This window comes from Protomyctophum bolini (assembly GCF_963924005.1).
Source record: "Protomyctophum bolini genome assembly, chromosome: 3".
NCBI classification, from domain to species: Eukaryota; Metazoa; Chordata; class Actinopteri; order Myctophiformes; family Myctophidae; genus Protomyctophum; species Protomyctophum bolini.
The window spans coordinates 19,118,567-19,143,247 of NC_137864.1; the positions used below are offsets into that span (position 1 = coordinate 19,118,567).

The 24,681-nt window shown below is 39.9% G+C and overlaps 2 protein-coding genes across 4 annotated transcripts; both read left to right on the forward strand.

Moving 5' to 3' along the window:
• Positions 1-4,169: 4,169 nt before the first annotated feature.
• synpo2b (synaptopodin 2b) lies at positions 4,170-9,591 on the forward strand (the record flags this gene model as incomplete). The annotated part of the gene is made up of 2 exons (XM_080758940.1): positions 4,170-4,830; positions 5,992-9,591. 2 exons carry the CDS (start codon positions 4,170-4,172, stop codon positions 8,202-8,204), a joined length of 2,874 nt encoding a protein of 957 aa, XP_080615066.1. The 3' UTR covers positions 8,205-9,591.
• Positions 9,592-16,624: 7,033 nt separating this feature from the next.
• Positions 16,625-23,986, forward strand: myoz2b (myozenin 2b). 3 transcript variants are annotated; one of them, XM_080757619.1, is made up of 6 exons: positions 16,625-16,752; positions 17,792-17,902; positions 19,851-20,020; positions 20,484-20,595; positions 21,874-22,027; positions 22,420-23,986. In XM_080757619.1, the coding sequence occupies exons 2-6, from the start codon at positions 17,827-17,829 to the stop codon at positions 22,643-22,645; spliced, it is 738 nt and encodes a 245-aa protein (XP_080613745.1). In that variant the 5' UTR covers positions 16,625-16,752; positions 17,792-17,826; the 3' UTR covers positions 22,646-23,986. The 3 variants fall into 3 exon arrangements, with proteins under 3 accessions (XP_080613745.1, XP_080613746.1, XP_080613747.1); XM_080757620.1 differs by lacking the exon at positions 17,792-17,902; XM_080757621.1 differs by lacking the exon at positions 16,625-16,752 and having other exon boundaries at positions 17,857-17,910.
• The last annotated feature ends 695 nt before the right edge of the window (positions 23,987-24,681 follow it).

Genomic DNA, 24,681 nt, shown 5'->3' on the forward strand with positions numbered 1-24,681 from the left:
TGACATCATCATTAGGCAGATTTATTTTTAAACAAGATATATTTACAAAAATGTTTAGATTTTCATTATCGTGAGAACGATGGCTTCCATTTTCGCATTGCAACTTTTCAGGACTAGAAAGCCTGCAGTTTCTATTAGCTTGTATTCCCCATCGATGATGGAGGACGTTTTCTAAACTGCCCACAGCCCTCCTATGAGACACAGACAGTCATTTTTTTTTCATGATTATTAGTGAGGACATATTATATGAAGATAGGTTGAAAAGTGGTGAAGTGGTCCTTTAAGTACAATTTTGAGGTATGTCCATCCAGTATATGGCAATAGGCTAGCGTTGGTTGATCACCAAGTGTCACTGTTGTGCAGCCAACACACACACACACACACACAGACCCATTGACCACTGCAGAGCGCACGCGCACACACACACACACACACACACACACACACACACACACACACACACACACACACACACACACACACACACACAGCCTGCACCGCTCAGTTCATACAGGTCTGATTTAAAAATGTAACACAAATATTCTCTTCTGGGAGTCCCTGGCACAAAAAGCATTTTCAGATGGGGTCTGCCGCCTGCGGCCAAATACATATTAATTTGGGGGTCCTTGGCATGGAAAAGAGCCACTGCCATCACCATGGCATGAGTTATGCCATGATGATTTGAACGCATTCAGTAGATCCTGTGATATTTTGTGGCCAGATGTAATTTCCTGGGGTCTAATAGGAGTAAATCTAATAACAACCTAAAACATGAACCTTGGTTAAAAAAAAACTAAAGTTAATTGTCCTTTAAAGGTAGATATCACTTCTTTTTTTGTTTTGTTGTGATACTGATAATCCTCCCTACTATAGAGTGTGCTGATTATATAAGGAGTTCCTCCCTGTCCCCATGAGTTAACCCCTGGGGTCAAAACACCTTAGGTTTCGTTTTTAGCTAGGTGGCCCAGCCTTCATCCAATGAGGATAGAGAGAGGCCTTCCGCAAATCATAATCGAGCGGGGACGGGCCTTGGTGCACGTGTTGTTGGCCTGTTGCTGTCCCCCCACTGTAGTGCGTGCATGTTCACATCTTGTTATCGGGACCGGGGGGTTTCCAAATCACTGAATGCTCAAAACTTTTGCATTCAAACTTTTAATAGGGATTATTTATCTTGAAATGATACATAAACAACAATAGGCCACTTTTGAATTGGCCTAAACTTTGTGCACCAGAATATGAGTTCTAATTTGAATATAATCTTTACATGAATATTCCCTGGTTATCTCCACCAGGCCGAAGGCATGGGGAGTGAGTATATTTTGTACGTCCGTCCGTCCGTCCGTCCGTCCGTCCGTGTGTTTGTTTGTGTGTGTGTCCGTGTGTCTGTCTGTCTGTGGACAGCTAATCTCCGGCACTGTTGGCTTGATCGCAGCCATACTCTGCACACACACTCCCTGAATGCCACAGCTGAACCTCTGCCCCAAGGTTTCCACATTGGCCTCTTATAGCGCCACCAGGAGGCCGCTTTGTGCAAAACATTTATTTTGGACAGTACACCTACAGATTTTGTCCTGGAATTTTTCCCATCTGCTCTTTATAGTGCCACCAGGAGGTCGACATATGTAAAACACATTTTCTAAATATTACTTATCCAAATGTATTATTATTATCCAAATTTCATGCAAATCGGTACACATGCTCTCCATAGTCATGTGATCAAGACGGGTTTGTTTGATTTCTCATAATCAATCAATCCATCGTGATTGGCTACAATTGGCTTATAAACTTTTCAGGAGTAGCCCACTTTGTACCCGTTTTGTACAAATTGTACAACATTTTTACAAAAACTCCTCAACGCAGCGTCCGATTGCGGTGAAACTGTGCATGCATATTCCCAGTAGGTTGAGGAAGAAATGCCACTTGACAGTTTTCAAATCAGTGTCATGCTGGCGCTACAACAGGCCAAGTCGCGTCACACACACACACACACACACACACACACACACACACACACACACACACACACACTCAAAACATGTTTATATTACTCCTAAACATTTTGACAAACATCACACACACTCCTGTCCTCCTGGTGGAGACCTTTTTCTAATTTTGTTTTGCAATATAGCCTAGTAGCCAAAAAGTGAACCCGGACATGTTGAGTACACCAAGGTTTTATGTTAGAAATGTTTAGTATGGGTCCCCAGCATGTAGAAACTGCTGGATGCTAACTTGCATATGTTGGGAAAACCCCCTAGTTTGACATGTCACATGCTACATAAAGCATGATGATTTTTTTTTAATATTTTGCCTTCTATAGGTTGTAATTGGTATGGTCACATATTATGCCAATTATGAAAATTGCCCAACATATGCAAGTTAGCATCCGGCAGTTTCTACATGCTGGGAACCCATACTAAACATTTCTAACATAAAACGTTGGTGTACTCAACATGTCCGGGTTCACAATGGGGCTCTATGGGCTGGCTACTAGACTAATAGACAGATTATGTTTAGTTCCCAATGATGTTACAGAAAATTGAACGTTTATTGCCCCACAGCCCACAGTAAAATATTGACATTGGCAAATATTAACAAAAACTTGGTTCTGTGGCTGGGGTTATTCTGTCATTTAATTGGTTGAAAATGAGTCAGTCATGTGATGTCTCTCCCAAAATTTGGGATTAAACTGTAACAAACTGAATTTAAGAAATAATGTAATGCTAATGGCTCCATCACCTGGTAGATATTGGAATTTCACGTGTGGGTGAATATTAGGCTTGAGATTTTAGTGTCCCCTTTTGTCCTCCAAATTGATCACTACTAGTATACAGGTAAGGATTGTGCTCCCTAAGTAACTCTCTACAGTATCATTATGTGACCCAAACACAAATATATATTTGAAAGAGACAAAACCTTTGTCTTTGTCTTTGCATACTGTAGTTTTCCAGAAGCTGCAAGATGCATCTACGCATCTAACTACCTTTGACAAGGATTCTAGATAACTACATATCAAATTCTATAGCCTACAGATATAGCTGGAAATCTATTGAGTTAACAGGCCTAGGTTGAGGAATTAAAGTCAAAGAAAGGGAGTGAAGCAGTAAGAGATCATATATAGCTCAACTATTGATAAAGCCCATAGTCCATAATCTCAAATGTAGTACTTAAATGGAAATGTTGGCACAAATTGATAGTCATAGGAGTGATTGAGGAGAACAGAAGAGCACTTTACATATATAGCAGTGTGGAAAAGAGCCACCAAATTGTTTTTGTTATGCTGTTAGATGTGAATGCTGTATGCCTTGGTGATGCTGCATACCATTCCATTTAGAGTGATGGCATTTCAGCTGAATTTGCCAAGACAGCCTGCTACACTTCCTATTGGGGACAGGAATTTATTCAATCAATAACACAGTAGCTACAAATGCTTCTGTGTTTGTATAACCTTTGTATGGTGCCTTTGTATGATGCCTCTGTCAGCACACTAAAACAAGCTATTCAGCATGCCTTTGTAATTTTGCAGTTATTTTGCTAAAAGTGTCATGTTTATGATTGAGTCCTGAAAAATCGTTAAATCTGTGACTAACGTGTATCTTTTTATAGATGGGGTTATACTTAGTTGCGTGTGGGTGTCGTGCTGAAAATAGTGGATCTAAAATCTTACAACCCGCCACAGCGCCTTATGAGCTTGTAAATCTGCTATTTTCAGTACGACACTGGTGTGTAACTCGGACAAAATCAGACTTTAGGGTGAGTTAGTCTAAAGCAGTGGTTCCCAAACCTTTTAGCCTGTGACCCAAAAGAGAAATGATACATTCCCCCGGCCCGGACCCAACTTAGTGAAAAGTTTCGTGCCGCGTTGTGAACTTGTAGATCTGCTATTTTCGCTACTTCTTAAACATTTGTGTTCTAATTCATGGAATTTCTTAGATTTTTATTTTATTTATTCAATAAATTACTTATTTGAAATTACTAATTTGGTATTCATTCATGAAAACTTTAGCTTTTTGGGGAATGTCCCGACCCACTGTTCGGGAAACAGTGGTCTACTCTAGTCTAAAGAATGTGTCTCAGTGTGTTAACTCATTGTCTTTATCTCAATAAAGGTTATTTATGAAGCATCCAGGACCTTGTGACAGCCCATCGAGTATTGGAGTCATTTGGAGATGGAACGTGAGGCAGAAGACCCAGAGAACAATGGTCACCTGCTCACTTGCTCAGATTCAGATAGCTCCAAAGAATTGTGTGTGACAGAGTCCCCAGTGCAATCACACTATAGGGAAAGTGAGAGCGATGCAGATTATTCCGACGACCCCCAGGTCACTGATATCCCAGAAAGTTATCCAGAGTCCCCAAAATGTCTTCAGTCACAAAGTCTGGTGTCTATATCAGAGCAGCAGGCTCTTTCTGAACAAGGTGGGAGTCAGGAGGATGATTCTTACCATGAAATGGATAACATTCATAACATTGAGTATCCTGACTTCAACACCACGAAAACGACACTGTCCTCGCACTCTGCACGTTCTGACCAAGAGCCAAGAGCCTCCTCTCCCTCCGCTGATGGCCGTGGTGACGTGACCCCGGCCTTGACCCTGACCTCAGAACATTGTCAGGGTGACAGCAGGAGGCAGGGTCCTTGCTGGACTGGGGCGAGGGCCAAGGAGAACTGGACGCTTGACTCTCCAGAGGAAGGAGGGTGCAGCGAAGCACCTCCTGCTCCTATCTCCTCTGGAATGTCAAGCGAGGGTGCTGAGCAGGCACAGAAGTGGAACTCGGAGTCTGACACAGATCTGTGCAGACCTGAGAGGCACAGGGCGAGACGAGCACGTAAGTAGTTATATCCTCTAACCTAATTTGTTCAATTGGAGCACACACTTCTGTAGCCAGAAGCTGTGTGCTACTACTCAATGACAGCTATAGTTATTGTCTGATTTGTGTGCATGCTGAATAATGTATTCGTAGATACCCAAAATAAAGTAATTCTGGCACAACATAGCTTTATGTTAAGACTTTAAATATTTAATGTCTCCTCTACAGTAATGCAATTTATAAGCTGGCAAATTGGAAGATTATTATATGATATAATAATAATAATTAGTGCAAAGGACTGTGGGTGCTGGTTATTTTCATACCATAATATGGGGTCTGTTTGCAGTGGACTTACTGGGTGACTTCCCCCATAAGCTTTCATATAGTCAGTGGGACAAGAATAAAATATGACCATGCCTATGATGAGGCTGGCAGAAATGCATTTGACAGACACCAGCATGTGTCCCCCTGGTCTGTCACCCGATCCCTGTTCCACCCCTAAGACTGCAATGGAAAGTTAGCTGTTCACTTGCCTCATGGAACCCCCTTAAGTTAGCTGTAAGTAAATATGATGCTTTTATTAGTGTGCTTGCATCAGCAAGTATACTTTAAAAATTGTATTTTGTAATAGTTCACTTGTAAGAACTCATGTAAGAACCATTTAAAATGTTTCTATATTATTATTATTATTTAATAACAATAACATGGAAACATCTAATAATAATAATAATAATGATCATTATTATAACAATAATTATTATTATAACATGTATACCATCCAGCACTTAAGGGACAATAACAGGTCTAAATTATCTTTGCCTTGACTAATACATACCATATATACATATAATGTACATGCAGCCATTTTCTGTTGGTTCACATTGAGTTGGTTCACCATAAACTGCCATGCCTATGTGGAAATTATTATATTATCTAATAATTGAGTTAGAAGAAACCACTAACTAACTACATGAGAACATTCAAGGACACACATTTCTATAATCTGTATCACTATCACATCATTAGTTCAATGTGTTTTAGAAGATGATCAATGTTCTGATGATTCTGAAGTATTTAAGTATTCTCTCTCTCTCTCTCCCTCTCTCCCTCTCTCTCTCTCTCTCTCTCTCTCTCTCTCTCTCCATCCATCCATCCCTCCCTCTCTCTCTCCTCACTTAGGTCACACCATAAGTGAATCAGAGAAACACATCAAAGAGACCAAGTCTAAATGTAAGCGCATTGCTCTGACTCTGACTGATGCACCAAACCCTCAAAATAAAGGAGCCTTGCTGTTCAACAAACGCCGTCAGAGGGTCAAGAAGTTTACACTCATTAGCTACGGAACGCGCAGTCTTGACAGCGAAGACCAAACAGAAGAAGACGACACTGAGGAAGTCAGATCAGTCGGGTTGAACTTTGTGGCAACTAGTGATTCTGAGCCAGAGGAGGAGCGCTCTGTTCATCCCCGAGAGCACTTTTTTAATTTGAACTGGGAAGATCGTGAAGAAATGGAGGGACTGACAGAGACAACAGGAAAAGGTGTGATGATGTTTGCCAAGCGTCGTCAAAGGATGGATGAAATTGCATTAGAGAATGAGGAGATAAGACGTAAGGGCTTACCTGTGGATGGGATTATGCCTGAATATATAGATTTAGAGAATGCTTATGACACAGAACTGTACGTGCAATCCACCCATCAACAGAGTCAAAACTACACAGATGAAAGTATCAAGCAAAGCTTTCAATACCAAGAGGATGTTCAACAGATGAACCACTTGTCCAATGTGCCAAGACCCCTGGTGCCAAATAGAACTGCCAAGCCCTTCCTGGGATTTCAAACTCGTGCATCTGCCCCTGTCCAACCTTCCGGTGGCGTTGCTGGCCCGGTGACAAAGAAGCCTGATCTAAAGTTCAAAGTACCTGTGCCCATTAATACAAGTCCACAGGTCTGGTCCCCAACTGGAGATATTATAGCCTCAAGAGATGAGCGCATATCTGTGCCAGCTGTCAAGAGAGGTAATTTACCAGAGTCAAAGCGGCGAGGTACTAATAAAGCCGCCTCAGTCAAAGTCTCAGATCCTTACCTACAAAACAAAGGCGACAGGAGGTCTTATATTGAGCCAGAGGAAGATTTGTTTAGTTTAGGTGCTGAGGCTTGTAATTTCATGCAACCCAGGACTGTCAAACTAAAGAACCCCCCTCCAGTCGCCCCAAAGCCTACCATCTGTCCTCCTTGGTTGAAGAAGAGTCCTCCTCCTGAGCCCTGTCACCCAACAAGAAGTCCATTTTCACCACCTTCTTCCAATCCTGCTGTGCCTCACACTCAGCCTCACACTCAGCACCTGATGGCCAACCACTGGGCACCGGTCGACTCCCCTCCCCAGTCTCAACTTCAACCAACTATGACTAACAGGAGTCCACAGCCAGCTCGATCACCTGTGAGTATTGAGGTCCTCAGTTCAACCTACAGCTCACGTCACCCATCCTCACCCTCAAGGATTAAATCATCTGTTAACTCGGGTTCCTCTGGCCCACCGCAACTAGGGAACTCACACGTCCACTCGTTAAAGCCTGCATCTGTGTCTCCAAAGGGTCAGGCCTCTGACAGAGGTATTAGTGATGGTCCACCTCTGAAGGGAAAAGGTGTACAGTTGTTTGCAAAGAGACAATCCCGTATGGAGAAGTTTGTTGTGGATGCTGACACAGTGCAGGCTAACATAAGCCCAGTTCAAATTCAATCATCATCCCCAAACTCCTCACTCCCTAATTCTTGGAGATATTCCTCCAATGTACGTGCACCACCACCTAATTCCTACAATCCCATGCTTGCCCCTTTCTACCCTCCATCAGCAGCTAAACAGCTCCCTTCCACAAGTCCCAAAATTAAGCCCAAAGAGATCAAACAGAAGCCAAAAGCTCCCCCAAAGCACATCGACACTTTAGATGTGATGAGACATCAGCCATACCAGCTGGACTCCTCCCTTTTTAAATATGATGCACTTGCTGCGGACAAAGTTCCCAGCCCCAAATCATCTCCAGCACCAATATCTAAGGTTACTCCAACCCCTAAACGTAGTTCTGTTCATAGCCAGGCAAAAGCATCAACAAAGTTCTCTGGTCAGTTAAATTCCCAATATTCTTCTACCCTCCAACATGCAAAATCTGCTGAGTCTCTCTCAGTTGACAAGCATCTTGGTGAAATGCCATCGGCTGCTCATCACATAAGCAAAAGTCAAGCAGCAAGTCCCCTATCTTTTGAGGACAGCTTAGCATCTTTTACTCCTGCATCCCTAATTGCTAGAGGTGCACGTCAAATGGCTCCTCGGCCAAAATTCTCTGCTAAAAAGCCAGCAGTAGCAAGCAAACAGTGGAAGCCTGTTTTCCTGCTGTAGTTGTTGCATGATCACACTTTGATAATGCAATAATGAGATGACTGCTGATGGCATGGATGGAAATAAATTGAGAAAGAATATTCTACAGTTTAATGAGTTCAGGGTTTTTCACTGTACATTAGGTCACTCTTCCAGAATTATGTTGAGAATTATATAGGCCTAACGTAAATTTATTTTATTTGGCCTGAGTAACTCGGAATGTCTAGACCACAGAAAGAAAATGAATGTGAAAGTGTGTTATGGTTTCAATCAACTGTGTATGGAGACAGTTTCATCTAGCTAGAGATTAGCAGGAGAATGTTATGGATGTACAGTAAGTATCAAAGGAAGAAGGCGGAAACATATGTTTTCAAGTTACAGAAATCAAATCTGCACTTTTAATCTCCTACTTTAACCACATGAACCTTAGCATCCCTATTCTGTAGCAGATCTACAAGATGCTTTGTGAATTTGTAGATCAATTATTTTCACCAAAGAGTTTTATTGTAGAGAGAAAACAGGAGGGGCCTACTGTAGGCCCCTGGGGGACTGCAGTTAAGTGCTTATTATTATCATTACTAGGGAGATGCAATAATGTTCAACAAGAAAATGTGAGGCATACTCACATTTTCTATTTATTTATTTTACTTACATTTTATAATTCAGATATAGCGTCTTAATTTGTGATTTCAATGGCATACATTATTCTTGGTAATAATCAAGTTCATACATACATTTATTTTTATTCTGGCCTCTGATTGTAGGATATTTCCTAAAAATAATTGAAAATATGATTTCCATATTTCTGATTTGAGGACAATGTGAATATGATTATGTGTATTTCTGGCTAAATTGTATTTGTCATTTAAATGAGTGTGATTGGGGAGATATATGCACTTCTTTTTAGATGCATATAATTTGCAATTCCTTCAGTCTCATTCCAAACTTTTATGGTATAGAAACAACTCAGATAAGTAGCTTTTGTGGTCTTATGCATAGACTCTCACTACTTTCTTTCTTTTTCCTTTATTTATTCAGGGATGCCCATTAAGAGCAAGCTCTCTTTTTCAAGGACGCCCTGATCACAGCATATAAGACACAATACATATAATGAAAAAAAATAACAAACTTTAAATGCAATGTTTATGTGGATTTGTTTTCTCTTAATTGTCAGTTATGGCCAGTCATTTTAATTGTGAGTAAATTCACTGACGACATACATCCAAAGTTCCAAACCATAATTTAAAAACAGGTGTTCAATTGATGGTGTAAATATACCAACACAAAAACGAATCCAAGATAAAAATCAGATGTTACTATCCTCCAGTCTGTCTTTCTGACTGATCTTTGTCTATTTCACTTCTTGTACACTGCACAATCACGCTATTAAATATATCCTTTATTCTGACTTGTGCGTTTCCTCTTTTCTTGCATGCATCTTTGCTGTATCTTTCTCTACTGTGGTCTCATTCACTAATTTCTACACAGCACTCACTCATTCATTCTTATTGCACAACTAATGCATTGCCATATTTGCTTGTAGACTCCCCCATGCCTTCTGCAATAGCATCAAACATCATTCCCAGGATTTGGTGGATTATCCTAAAAATATTGTAAATATTGTTGAAGGCAAACACAATTCCAACTCTCTTATTCTTTCTGATTAATTGGAGTGATGAGAGTCTATCCTAGCATGCCCACCAGGCCACTGTGTGAAAGCTTGCTTTTACAATAGGAACCATGTGAAATCATACTGAATAATGATGTTGCACATAAAATATTTATAAATGTTTGTGTTGACCGCCATAAGAATTTAAAGGGATATTTCACTTTCCAAAAAACATTTGGTCATTTGATCGTCTACTCAAGCTTATGTAAACACCCCAGCTAGTTTTGAAGTTGCTCGATTCAGTATTTAATTATTTGATATTAATTTTAGCTGCCCCACCCCCTTCCTATACAAACCCATTGTAACTTCTAACTCCATTTTAAACATGATAGATACATCAGAAAACCCCAACCTTTTTTCTGGTGACTGATACTGCCCAATACGTGAGGGGCTGTGATTTACTGTTTTCATTTATTTTTAATAATTGTTTTGGAAAAGAATGAGGCAACGCTGAAGGAGACTAAATAATCAAAATTCTTAAAAATAAATAAATAAAAACATTAAATGAAAAACCACAGCCCCCTCACGTATTGGGAGGGCAGTATCAGTCACCTGATAAAAGGTTGGGGTGTTTTTGATTAATCTATCATGGTTAAAATGGAGGTTGAAGTTATAATGGGTTTGTATAGGAAGGGGGGGGGGGGGAGTTAAAATGAATATCAAATATCTAATTATTGAACTATTGTAACTTAAAAACTGTCTGGGGTGTTCACATAAGCCTGAGTAGACGATGAAATGACCAAAAGTTTTTTTTGACGGTTGCTGGTAAGCTAAAACAAAATGGTTTAGATATATTTCTTATCTTTCACTATATTGTACTATTTATTTCCAATCTTAAGTTTCTCAAAAGCTGAACAGGTAAATTTTTATATCGAGTTTATATTCATTGTCATTAGCATCAATATGATAATGCACACTATTTAGGGCATACACTAAGCTACAAACCATTTAGGAAATATGGAAATTGATTAAAGGACCACTTCACCACTTTTTAACCTATCTTCATATAATATGTCCTCACTAATAATCATGAAAAAAAAATGTTTTACTCTGTCTGTGTCTCATAGGAGGGCTGTGGGCAGTTTAGAAAACGTCCTCCAGTGACATCATCGATGGGGAATACGAGCTAATAGAAACAGCAGGCTTTCTAATCCTGAAGAGTTGCAATGCGAAAATGGAAGCCATCGTTCTCACAATAATGAATATCTAAACATTTTCGTGAAAGAAATATTGTTTAGAAAAATCTGCCTAATGATGATGTCACTGGAGGACGGTTTCTAAACAGCCCTCCTATGAGACACAGACTGAGTAGAAAGAAATTGTGCCATTTTTATCATGATTATTAGTGAGGACCTATTATATGAAGATGGTGAAGTGGTCCTTTAAGTGGTTTACACATTGTAAATTGCAACAAAAACATTTTCTGCAGGTGCCTTTAAAGTTAATGAATGAATTATGAACGTTTTTAAGCCATTGAAAATCTTTCACACAAAAAACACAAATATGTATTCGTAGGATGTTGTGATACCAGATGGTGGCAGCAAAGGCTGCAACATTAGTGTCTCATCAATCATATAGCATGTGGATTTCTTTCAGGGATTTGACAGGAGATATTCCCTGAGCCTACCCAGAAGGCTGCATTCTGTGTCCTCTCAAACATCCATGTCCCCTGTAAGCACACCTGGATTCCGGCCATCACTTGCACCACCTACACAGCGGCAAACATCTTGGCAAGAAAATACCTTCAAGCCTCCTTCGCCCTGGGAGGCAGCGTGCAGCAGCCCTATTGGTTCAGTTGATGGTGCCTTTGCATTCCAGAGCCTCCAGTCTTCGATTGCCTCTAATGTCAAAGCTGCTAGCCAGCGGAGATCTCTGCCAGAGCCTCCACCTGAATGGAAACGCAGGGTGTCACTGGATGTACCCGCTGTTGGCAGAGGGCGTTATGGTGCAGTCCCGGCTTTTCAGAAGCCATCTATAAGCATTACCTTTTCATCAGAGAAACCAGCTTTGTATGGGCCTCCCTTTAGGCCAGCCCAGCCTCTCACGTCTGTTAATAAGGTCCACATTCGACATAATGATAATGGGACATGGTTCTAGTACGTAAAGTACTAGTACAAAGTACTTTAGCTCCCTTGCTCAAAGAATGTATAGTGACACCAGATAGTCAAATACGGTAGGATTACTAGGATACACAATTGATATGAAAGTAAGTGACACATACAGTATGTATTAGGAATGGCCAAGTAAACTATGTTAACCCTGCAAGATTGCAAGACTGTGTATTCCTCGGACTCGCATACGTCTCTCTCTCTCACACTGTGACCCACCCACACACACGTGCGCGCAACCCGTCGTCGTTGTCCTAGAATAGATAGATAGATAGATAGATAGATAGATAGATAGATAGATATCTGGGGGGCCCAGCCTCAACCCCCCCCCCCCTCACTTGTACTGGTTTCTCACTTGTACTGTAACATTGAATATATATAATATACATTGAAAGATTTATCACAATTTGTCACTATTTTTCTAAATAGCAACTATAGCTCATCGCTCGGCATGAAGTATGTATACCGGTAGCTATATATCTATAGGCCTATGTAAAATCTTAATGCATTTTTTTGCTTTAGGGAAATATGTAAATATAAATATAATGTGCACGCCAAATCTTAATCAAGAGGAACAGATAAAGAAATGTGTGATTTAGTCGAAGGTGAACTGAATGTATGCAGAGGTTGCAAGATATGTGCAGAATGTTTGGTAGACTGATTTCTTAAACGTGTTTTGGAGGTGATTCTTAAATATTTGACATATGACTAATATTTTACTATATAACAATAATGTATATTTTATTCACCTCAGCCATTATAGATGTTGCTTATCATGAATTTGCACTGTACTAGTATCATTATAGCATAATGATAATAGTACTGCGTTGGGACTAAGTTACATAATTGTATAGTACTGTGTTTCACTTGTAGTACTGTAGGTTATTTTTGGCACCTTCTGTTGACAGATAATTGCAAACAACTACCTATAGGAAGTCACAGAGCTTTTGTATACTTTGCACACTCCGCAGAAATTATCTATCTTGAAGTGACTGTTGTCAGAAGCTATGCACACATGATTTACAAAAGTTTATGGTTTTAAAAATGGTCAGTTATTCAATGGATAAGCCCGGCATGGGTATGCATGTGAGATACACTATTCATGATGGCACAAAGTGTGTCTTTTCAGTGTTTGTTACTTTATTATTATTATTATTATTATTATTATTTAGAGTCCAAATTTTAGACCACAGGTCAAAGTAAAAGTGAGAAGCATGACCATTTTTCCAAATCACCAGGCACAGCTGAAACATAGAGGTGGACTGTTTGATTGTATGAAATATTATTCTATTGCACTTTAGAAACAGAGTGAAATAAAACAAATAAATACCCTACAATAGTATAAAATGCTTAAATGCTTATATTTCAAGTTCATCTGAAGAGCAGACCAAGTACAGAGCTGTCAAAAGTATAAGGTTGTCAAATAAGTATAAAGCTATAGAATCTATGAAAACATTTCGATTGTATACACTATGTACAGTAGTAGGGGTCCCACCCTGATTCATCTCTCTCTCAGCTAAGGGATCTTTACTTTGGCCTGAAACATGTTGAAGACACCTGCATTATTATCGAATAAAGTGATATGGTTTTGGTTAGTGATGCAACTTGCTTGGGGCAATGATCTTCGAACTGTCAGAATTAAAACATTGTAGGGAGGGATGGATTTGCGAGTTATGTCCTTAAGTCCATGGGCGCAACAAGGTAGGGCAGTGATACTCAACCTCAGGCCCGCGGGCCACATCAGGCCCGCGGGACCATTATGACTGGCCCACCAATGAAAATAAAAAAAAAGAAGAAAAAAAAATCTGGAAAATGAAATAAAAATAAATAAATCTGAATGAAGTTATCTTTAATTACATTATTATAAGTAATACTATTAGAGTTGTACTATTACTCGAACGGGGGGGGGAGATGCAATGCAAATGAAAGACATTGTATCCCTATTCCCTGACATAATTTTATAGCTAAACGGACAGAATTCTATTTTATTTGAATGATGAAACCCAGCTGCCATTAATAGTTGGAAATGGAAATGGAAATTGCGGAAATTGCGGAAATGGAAATTGCGGAAATTGCGGAAATTGTAATTGCGGAAATGGTGGAAATGGAAATTGCGGAAATGGAAATTGCGGAAATTGCGGAAATGGTAATTGCGGAAATTGCGGAAATTGCTCTTCACTTATAGCTATCTATTTTCAGGTAGATTGTTTTATTTTACTCAGTCAGCCATATCACTACTCATTTTTTTTCATGAAAAAGGTCATAGCTGGGTAATCTATTTTCAGGCAAATTGTGTTTATTGTATTTTATTTTACTCAGCCATAACAATTTATTTTCTGTTAACCAACTTGCTGGCTGGCAGGCAGGCAGACAGTTACTCATAGACAGGCAGACAGACAGACAGCTACTCATGGAGAATTGGACAGGCAGGCAGTCAGACAGCTACTCATAGACAGACAGACAGCTACTCATGGAGAATTGGACAGGCAGGCAGACAGCTACTCATGGACAATTGGACAGGCAGGAAGGCAGACAGCTACTCATAGACAGACAGACAGCTACTCATGGACAATTGGACAGGCAGGAAGGCAGACAGCTACTCATAGACAGACAGACAAATAACTACTCATGGACAGACAGACAGACAGGCAGGCAGGCAAAGAGCTACTCATGTTATGTTATTATGTTATTATAACAGCTACTCAATATGTGCAGTTATGGAAACAGCTCTTTGTGTTTATGCAAGAAAATGTAACACATTTATTTATTTACATATTGTGTGCATGCACATTGTACTTTTACCCCCCCCCCCCATTTGAAGAGAAGAGAAGGACCCCCATAAGAGAAGATTTATACAGCTCTAGCACTAGCAGTGATTCTCAACCCGTTTAATTTCAAGGAAAGGACCCCCAGTTTGACTACGGACGGACCCTATTTTGATGCCATCTCTAGCTGTGGGACATCAATTGATAATATAAAATCAATGTTAATTTAAAAAACTGAGAGCGTCCACATGACATGCCACAAGGGTCCATTTGGTTCCAAACTATCATGTACCCGAACTCGCTCAAGGACCTTTGGGGGTCCCTGGACCCCACTTTGGGAATTATATTATTATATTACACCATTTTGGGATTTATGGGTCAAGGAGGAGATCGACGCCAACTGTCAACACCCGGTAAGGTGCAGGTTTATTTTCTTCCTTTTTTGAGTGGTGCAACCACTCCTACAACCAGCAATGTCCATGTACCTGTTTGTGTACCTGTGTGAGCACGAGTGGTGTACGCATGCGTGAAATTGGAGAGAAGTATGTGACATGGCTGCCACCTGCTGGACGCAAATCCAACTTCTGACTGTCTAGGTTCGCTAAAGAAGGAAAGGCAGAGCCAAAATAATAATGAAAAAATAGTTCTCAGCGACGCGGATTGATATCCATAATAAAGCTAATCTGACGGAGCAGAGAGAGAGAGAGAGGAGGGGGGAAAGAGGGGAGTTGCACCACTCGGTTCACACAGGTGTGATTTTTTTCCTCTCGAGTTGCATGTAGTTAGTGTAGTTACACTAACTTTTACGTTTTGAGACACATGGGAGGAGGAGGAATCACAGCCAGGTAATTCATAATAATAATAATAACTGTGCCAAAACCATAGACTGTAAAAAATATGGACAAAGCGTTCCCCGGGTCTAACATGAACGTAAAATGAAGCCTGTCAGATCCTTGCAATGGAAGTCGACATCTTTCTAGATCCGTTTGGGCCCAGCTGGCCCATTGGCTGGCTCAGACAACAAGGCGGGACTTCCCCCCTTCTTCTTCGTTGGTTTTTATTTTGACTCGAGTGGGTGGGGGATCCCGTTCATAGACTGTAACGGTAGCCACGCCCCTCAGAACATGCGCGACTTTATGGTACATTTTTTTTATAAATGGGACTTTAAACTAGTGACTGGAAGCAAAAAGTATTCATGACCATGTTTATTAAGGTAATACAGTCTAGGTGAAGTTGGGCCCAAATACATGGACTTCTATGGGGCTATGGGTTTTTTTGGGCCCAATGACAGCGCCACAACAGGCCATTATATGAACTTTCAGGAAATCCCGATTTCCTTGTGGCTTCACAAAATATCTGTCTGACTGCCCCCCTGGCCAAAACGCAGTTTTGTATGTGCATTGAGTCACTGGAACAACCTCTCTGTAGTCCGACCCCAAACCCTAACCATAACCCCACGTTTTGGTGGTTAGACCCCCCCATCCCCCCTCCCCTAGGGTGGTGGGGGGGACGGGAGGGACGGATTTTTCGGCGGTCAGTGTTGCGCCACTGCTTAAGTCTGTAATCGTGGGTACATTAACGCAACTTAACTGAAGAGACAAACACAAGATGAGGTTATGCCCACTGTGAACGTGGCACCTCTCTGCGTGCTCATATCAGCAAAATAAAGGTGACACAAGGGAGGCCGGGGCATGTCCTCTTTGAGGATTTAAAAGGTTAGGTAAATGAATGTGTTCCTGGAGGGCTTCCCTAGTGCCTTTGGACATGGGTGTTGTTCCTTCTCTCAGTATAGCTATCATTGTCCATTGGCGTTTGTGAGTGGCGTTGAGTGTTTGGCAGGTTAAATTTAGCCTATTGATGTAAGCTACATTCCTCTGACAACAGGCACAGAGACACACACTCTCACAGTTTGGCTTTAGTGTCTGGTAGTGTGAAGAGCAGGGAAGATCATAATACCTAGGTTGACCCCTGAGCCCTCCTTGCCTCCCCTCAAGGATACAGGTTACATACTAGGGACTCCATCACAGGTAAGGTCTAGCCTCATGCACCTTACATTTTGAAGTATAGAATATCAATACAAATATCTATATACATTATACACATATATATATATTTGTGTAACTTTCAGGGCCATTATAACCACTTGAACTCCAGCATCCCTATTTTGGAGGGAAAGGCAAAAAATAGCTAATCTACAAGTTCACAACGGGGAGTGTCGCGGCGATGCAACTCATCCGTTAGAAGAATAGAGAGTTTAAGTGAAATTACTGTATGCTGCACATTCATGATTATTACTGCTTTGAAGGTTCTTTGTTAGGATAAATTCCCTCTTTCAAAAAAAAATGCATTATGCATTTAAAGGCTATCTAAAACAATAAGTGTTTTGCAATTTGCATCCTTATTCGAATGATTGGATTAGATTCGTTTTCTTATGCTCAATGGAGGCAGTTTATTTAGTTTTAACGTGGTCATTTATGATCACTGACAGTGATTCACTGTGCAAATGATCACTTAAAATGTTAAAATGTGATTAATGTTTGCAATTATACAATTGAATACTGTACCAATATTGTACAGATTGTTGTCTTGAGAGGTAGACAGTAATCAATGTTTATACCAGTATATGTATCAGTATCGCCTAAACTCAAATTCAGCACTCTAAAAGAACGTTTTATATCATTCATTTATTTATTTTGAACAGCTGGAACAAATTTTTATCCTTTATTCACAAAGAATGTTTGTCTCTGAAATAATAAATAGTCAACAAAAACTCCTAGGAAAATAACATATCCCAGTGCTGACTGTATTCCATACAAAACTAACAAGCAAACAAACAAGCAAGCAAACAAACAAACAAACAAACAAACAAACAAACAAACAAAAAATGTAAGAACATTTCTAACATTCAGTGTGCTGTATTTACAACTAAAATATATTTGGCTACAAGGATAAAAGGCACTGACACCTGAATAAACATTCATTGGGAGTAAACTACAACCCTAAAGAATCCCTCAAGTTCATGTTAGACAGTCACTGTACTATACTGTGTCCTTCATTTGTTTCCAGTACGCCTGTGTTCTGCCACCTTTCCAAAAGCCACAATGTCACAATTTTGTACAATGCCGACCGGAGAGAGGAAGATGCATGCCGCAGCTATTTGCAGAGAAGTCCAACAAGGTACCAATGTATGACCTTAGAGCTCTGACATGGAACAATAAACAGAACATACAGTATCGCCACTGTTGGACAGAAACCTTGTATGTCCAAATGTCAACTTTTAATGTTTTTGTTGTTGTTGTTGTTGTTGTCATTTAATGCTCTACTTCATCATACCGTACAAGAGTGTCAAGCATGAGTAGTGAAAATAGCTGATTTACGACGTGTCACATCACAATGCATTGTGCGTTTGTAGATTAGCGCTTTTCAGTCGTGGAAAGTAACTGAGTACATTTACTTAAGTACTGTACTTAAGTACAATTTTGATGTATGTGTACTTTACTTGACTAATTCCAATTTCTAAATTTTCAAAATGGAATTTTTTTAAATGGGACATTCTGCATAGTTAGCTCTTTTACAATTTCTGAACTTTTTCCCCCCCTCCATTTCCTGAAAAGCAACGTTTTGGACATACAAGGTTTTCACCCCGACACCGATGATATGACCTAGAGCTCCCGTGTGCAACAATAAACAGAAGCACAATGCCGCTGGGACGCATCCATTTTGATCTTGGTGCAAAATGTCAGGGCTATATTCACTGGCACTTGCCATAAATAAGCTAATAGGATGATTTACAACCTATGGCGACTAATCCTTTGTAGTTGTCCTTTTCAAAAGGCTATTTCTGGGTGGGCGGGTCAGCGGCCCGGAGTGGGAGCAGACAGAAAGGAAGGCGTGCGGGCCAACTGTGTAGCTGTTGGATATTGTGACGGTCTGTGACAGCTGTGGTGGTACATTCTGTCTATAGTTGTTTGAGAAATATCATGGCCATCCAATAGTGATGCACCAAAGACTGTGCACACGCTTATTTCAATCTCATATCCAGAAGATCAAGGTATATATTAGGTAGATATTAGCTGATATATCTGAGATATTGAAGCTGCTAGCAGTGTGAAGACACTATAAGACCACTGTGACAGAACTCTTATTTTCCATGGGTGCTTTGATTTTTTTCCATTCCAATATTCAACCCATATATTCATTTTAGGATTTCACTTTTCTTTATATTCTTATTTAACTTTATGAATATTGAACGTGATAGGCAATACTTCAAAAGATTTAATTAAGTACAGTACTCAAGCAAATGTACTTACAGTAGTTACTGTCCACAGTAACAGGCCAGGTGCCCCTTGTAAGCCACGAGGACCCGAGTTCATATCTGTCTCCAGTGGTGGAAAAAGTACTGACTTATTTTTGTACTTAAGTGAAAGCATTAATACTGCAATGTAGAACTACTTTGTAGTAAAAGGCCAGAATTCAAAAGTACAAAAATATTGGTATCAAGATGTAGGCTACTTTAAGGTACCAAAAGTAGAAAAAACTCATTGTGCAGAATGTCCCAGTTTTCAAATAACCGATCTACAAGCTCACAATGCGTCGCATCGCGACACATTGTGAGCTTGTAAATCAGTTATTTTGGAATGGCCGAAATGTAGGGCTGGAGTGGTATGTTTTGTAATAACAATCTAAATCTAAAAAGTAACTAGTCTAGTAGTAACTAAAGTTTTCAAATAAGTGTAGAGTAAAAGTACAATATTTGTATCCAAGATGTAGTGGAGTAGAAGTATTGGAAATTGGAAATACTCAAGTAATGTACAAATACCACAAAACTTTACACCACTGTCTGTCTCTGTCATTGTCGATCCCCTCTATATGCCTTTGGTTCCCCTGTCTCTAAAAACAAACAAAAAACAAAACAAAAACATTTTGGTTTGTGCCACTGCTGGATAATGTTGTCATATATATTTCCATGGTGCTGTTACGAAAAGGTTTACTACAGCTATGTATTGTGAAAATAATACTTCTTTCTTTGGTGCACCCAAAAGATCTTTTCATAACACACTGGAGGAAGAAGGATCTTTATCTAAAACTATGAAGTATATTACTCTTTACCCCTTTTGTCTGCCAGGGGATGCCGTAATGGATCTGGGAAAGAAGCTCAGTACTCCAAAAGACATCATGCTTGAGGAGTTGTCGTTGCTCTCCAACAGAGGTTCCCGTCTTTTCAAAATGCGCCAGAGAAGATCTGAGAAATACACATTTGAAAGTATCCAAAATGAGGCAAATACACAGCTCAATGTAAGTCATGTTTGGTTGTATGTATGTTGGATGTTTAAATATCCTAATATTGAATACTATCTAATGTCACCTATTGACATTAACATTTATTGTATTTATGTTAGATTTGCGGGTGTGTTGACTGCATGGAATATTTCCCCCAAAAATCTGAAAATTGTGCTCTTGGAAAAAGAACACATCATAAGATAGGAGGAGTCGAGGAGACCTGCCTAATGCCCATTGCCCTCACACTCTTATACTCAGTGAGAGGCTGTCCAGGCACTTTGCTACATACTTCCTCTCTTGCTTATCAGTCTATGAAGGAGTGTGTGCGCGTGCGCTCGTATGCGCGTGTGTGTGTTCATTATGGTGGATACATGCATGTGCAAATGTATGAATACAATATAATTACAAAGGATGCATTATTTAACTCAGTAACTCACATTTAAGAAGATTATTGTGAAGCCCCACACCTGTTTTGCAGAATGTTGTATTAACTGAGAATGCAGAAAATGTCGAAAATAAGGAGGATGATGGAAAAACACCCCCCAACACACCAGCCTCTGGGAACACTAATCCAGATGGTAGTGCCTCAGGTACGTATGCTATATAACGTGTAAAAGATATTTAGCTTTAAAAGTGTATTAATATATTACTCATTACGTATTACTAATTATAGTATTCTTGCAGTGATTAAACATTTCATGTTCTGCTGTGATGCGGATAAAACCCTCCTTGCAAATGTCTTAAAAAAAACTTAAATAAAAGCTACCAGTTATATAATGCTCTCATGTTAATAATAAATAGCAGGTGTCAAACAGTCATGAGAACTTATATTAGCTCATGGCAGCATGACATTTCACTAGGATGGTACAAAGCATTTAATCTAATTGGCAATGATATGACTACTTTCTCATGCTAGCAAAAGTGTATGGCTTGTCAAACATTCAAATAAATAGTTGAAAAGCATCTGCTTTCAATCCTGTTCAGGGTGATCTACTATAGTCACTAGGGAATCCCAGGAGATGTTCTTGCTGAGTCCCCTTACACATCCTATGATGAGCATACACTTAGAGTATGCTCTATTTTAAGACATCAGATAGTAATGTTGGACACATTAGCCTGTCTGTGTTAACTGTTCTCCAGTTGCTGTTCATAATAGTTTCCTAAGTTTCCCACCATTAGGTAATACTGTCAGGTTATGCTGTTTGATATTTTTAAATACCTCCCTATTGACCATATTTACAAGGCGATAATTTTGCTCTGTATACTATACCAGTAAGACGCCCTGAGGGCTTTAGGGCTTTAGGGCACGCATCCGCCTGGCTGACGGTAGACTGCTGGGCTGACGCTTTGGCATGGGGGGTCAGATCAACATATGGAATGTCAGAACAGGTCAACTCCATATATGGAGCTCTAAGGGTGACAGCGGGGGCAGTGTTGAGTGTACAGAGTTTGATGAGGGCCCAGGTAGGGCCAGGCCTTAATTTTCAGGGCTGTTGAATGGACAGGTATGAGTCAAAAGGGAGACATCGAAGAGGAAGGACAGGTGGGGAAGGATCAACATATGGAATAACATATTATGAGAGGTCAGCTCCATATATAGAGATCTAAGGGTTTGAGGTTTGAGGTCAGATATGCAGATCTTCAGTCTTCTCCATATATGGCTATCCAGGGTTTGATTTAGGTCAGTGTTGTGATCTTCATATATGGAGGCGTGACACAACTGAACTGACTGACGGACGGACATGCTTTGCTAGTTTGCATAGTAATGTGCGACCTACATTCGCAACAACTGAGAATTGAGAAACTCAACCCCCCCGAGTGAGATCAAAATGCTCACCTTGTTTATATGCCCAATTTGTCTTTTCAAGATGCGTCTGCTGAGAAGCTGAACAGTGTGATCAAGATCTACTCCCCATGGGAGCAGGCTATCATAAGTGACCCTGCCCTGGCTGAAACTCTGAATGTTGGAATGGCTGAGCCTGAGCCTAAAGCTGAGCTTCCGGACTATAAATGCTTTAACAGGTGAGACTATTTTGTTACTTTGTTTAACCACTTGAACCACTGTGCCCCCCCAGCCAGGGGTCCCCTCCTTTGTTCCCTTCCCTACACCAATCTCTTCGCCGAAAATAGACAATCTAGAAGCTCACAAAGTGTCACAACTTTTTGTGAGCTTGTGGGCTTGATGTTCGCCTATTATGACATGGGTTGCTAGGGTTCATGTAGTTAAACTTAGATACTAAGATATTTATTGTCATATGCACAGTAAAACCACAGGTTCGCGTGTGTGTGTGTGTGTGTGTGTGTGTGTGTGTGTGTGTGTGTGTGTGTGTGTGTGTGTGTGTGTGTGTGTGTGTGGGCTGTGTGCGTGTGTGTATGTGTGATGACTGCATTCACACACGTCATGTCATTTTCAGGGTTGCCACCCCATTTGGTGGTTTTGACAAAGCTCCTCGAGGAATCACATTCAAACTCCCTGAGGTGGACCTGAGTCCCCCTCAGTACCCAGAACTCCAGGACCCAGGTTTGAAGCGGCCCACCTTCAACCGGACAGCTATGGGATGGATATCTGATGGAAAAACTCTTATTCTACCCACTGTATCCCTGGAGCCTGAGGCGATCCCTGAGTCGGATGACCTCTAGATTAACAGGATGGAAACTGTCAACAATCGTGGTTATAATAACCTATTGGTCGTTGCTTGCGACAGAGGTCATATACTAGTCCAGATTAAATTTGCACTTGGTTTCCGACTGATCTTATAAATCCATTCAGTCTGATAGCACGAAATGCTAGAAATGATTTGGGGTAATTAAAAAACAACCTACGCAAAGGCCACAGTATTAGTTTTGAAGAGTATACAATGTACAATGGTAACCAATGTGGCCATGTCACTTCAGTATAAAGTCCTAAGCAGTATTGTGTCACTTGCAATGAACAATAAGGAGCAATGTGGGCTTTTGTGCTTCAGCTGGTGCATTTCCTGTATCTTTTCTCAACAATAACCTGTGTGTTGCTTTTCAAAAATATTGTGGGGTAGAGACAATAAAATGTGAGCAACATTCAGAAATAGGATTGTTCAAGACGGTTGAAATATTTGCATGGCACTCATCAGCGTGTAAATACAGAATGTGCATGATTTCATCATGACATGATTTGAGAGACATCTCACTACTTAAAATGTAATGTACAAGGGGGAATAATAGTTTGAGTGCCTCACCATTGACAGTATTAAGGATACCAGATTAAAGTCTATTAAATATTTAAAGACAAAAGTAAATAGACCGTTGAACCCAGATTCCACATGACTGCACTGGTTACATAATAAGGCAGGTAAACAGAATAAGGTGCGTTCATAATGATATTATCAAAGTGACAGAATTCAAAAGTCTTGATACAATCAAGAAAAAACATGGCTGACAACAAAGTATTGGCCTAGTCTAGATTATGGATAATGGAAATGGCCAGTGAATCTTTCACAGTAAGTAGTTTTTTATTATTATTATTATTTATGAAGAAAATCATATTTATTATCATGTCATCTCACGTTTCTAGATCATAAAAAAGCCACTTATGCCCAAATAATTTGTTCTCAACAGGACACAATGCGACACCTTGTGAGATTTCAGCTACATTTTTAACAATGGCATTTTTATATATTCTTTGAATTTTGGGGGATTTGGAAAATGTTGCCCAAAACATGGACACCAGGTTGAAAGTGCTTAGAGAGACTGCAATCTGGCAGGGATAGGGGATTCTCCCAATAGAGTCCAAAAAACCCAGACTATCTGTGATGTCATGTACCAGATAATGTAATTGTTTCATTCACAATGAGTAGACCTATAATAGGTAAGTAATGTTATGGACACACTATGTTGGTGGACTCCAATATGAATGGTTTTATATTCTTACACTAAATGCTCTTTTTCATAGTTCTACAAGCTTTGACCCACCCGCTCTCACCCATCCCGAAAATAAAAACATAAACGGAACATAAATCTCCTCTTTTCTTTGATGACTGATGGCACTGTACTGACATATGGTATAATACAATAAACAAGGGCAATTACAATGACAAACTGTAGTGTTTCAAAATAAGGCAGCTTTCCTCCTCCACTGCAGCACCAGCTCTCTCATCCCTCGTCTATCAAAAGACTTCCCACTTGGAAAAGCGCTATAAAAATTAAATTAATTAATTCACTCACTCAACAGTCTCCTAAGAGAGACAAACTTTTACTATAACTGGCAGGCTGTTTGATTTGTATGTCTGGGACACAGACAAAAGGCCATACTTTGATCCAAGACTATCTCTAAAACTAGTCGCCAGATTGAGTTGCCTGGGTTTTGGTGGCCCCCATGGCCTTTATCTGAATTGTATTCCTTTTTCAATGTGTATATCAATTGCAAGTATTATTATTATTATTATTATTATTATTATTATTATTATTATTATTATTATTATTATTATTATTATTATTATTTATTATTTTGCATACATCCAGATCACTGTGACCATTCAGTCAAAATGCAGTTAGAAGTGTTCTGGAAACACACACACACACACACACACACACACACACACACACACACACACACACACACACACACACAGTAGTGTAAATAATCTGCCAGGTTTCACTTGACACACTATATTTACAGAAAGTAAGAATAGCAGCAGCGC

What these genes read in the sequence shown, in the direction of transcription:
- myoz2b (XM_080757619.1), top strand. Translation starts at nt 17,827, where the DNA reads ATGTCACAATTTTGTACAATGCCGACCGGAGAGAGGAAGATGCATGCC. An exon ending in TTGCAGAGAAGTCCAACAAG is followed by an intron (nt 17,903 to 19,850) that starts GTACCAATGTAT and finishes TTTGTCTGCCAG; the next exon opens with GGGATGCCGTAATGGATCTG. An exon ending in AGGCAAATACACAGCTCAAT is followed by an intron (nt 20,021 to 20,483) that starts GTAAGTCATGTT and finishes CCTGTTTTGCAG; the next exon opens with AATGTTGTATTAACTGAGAA.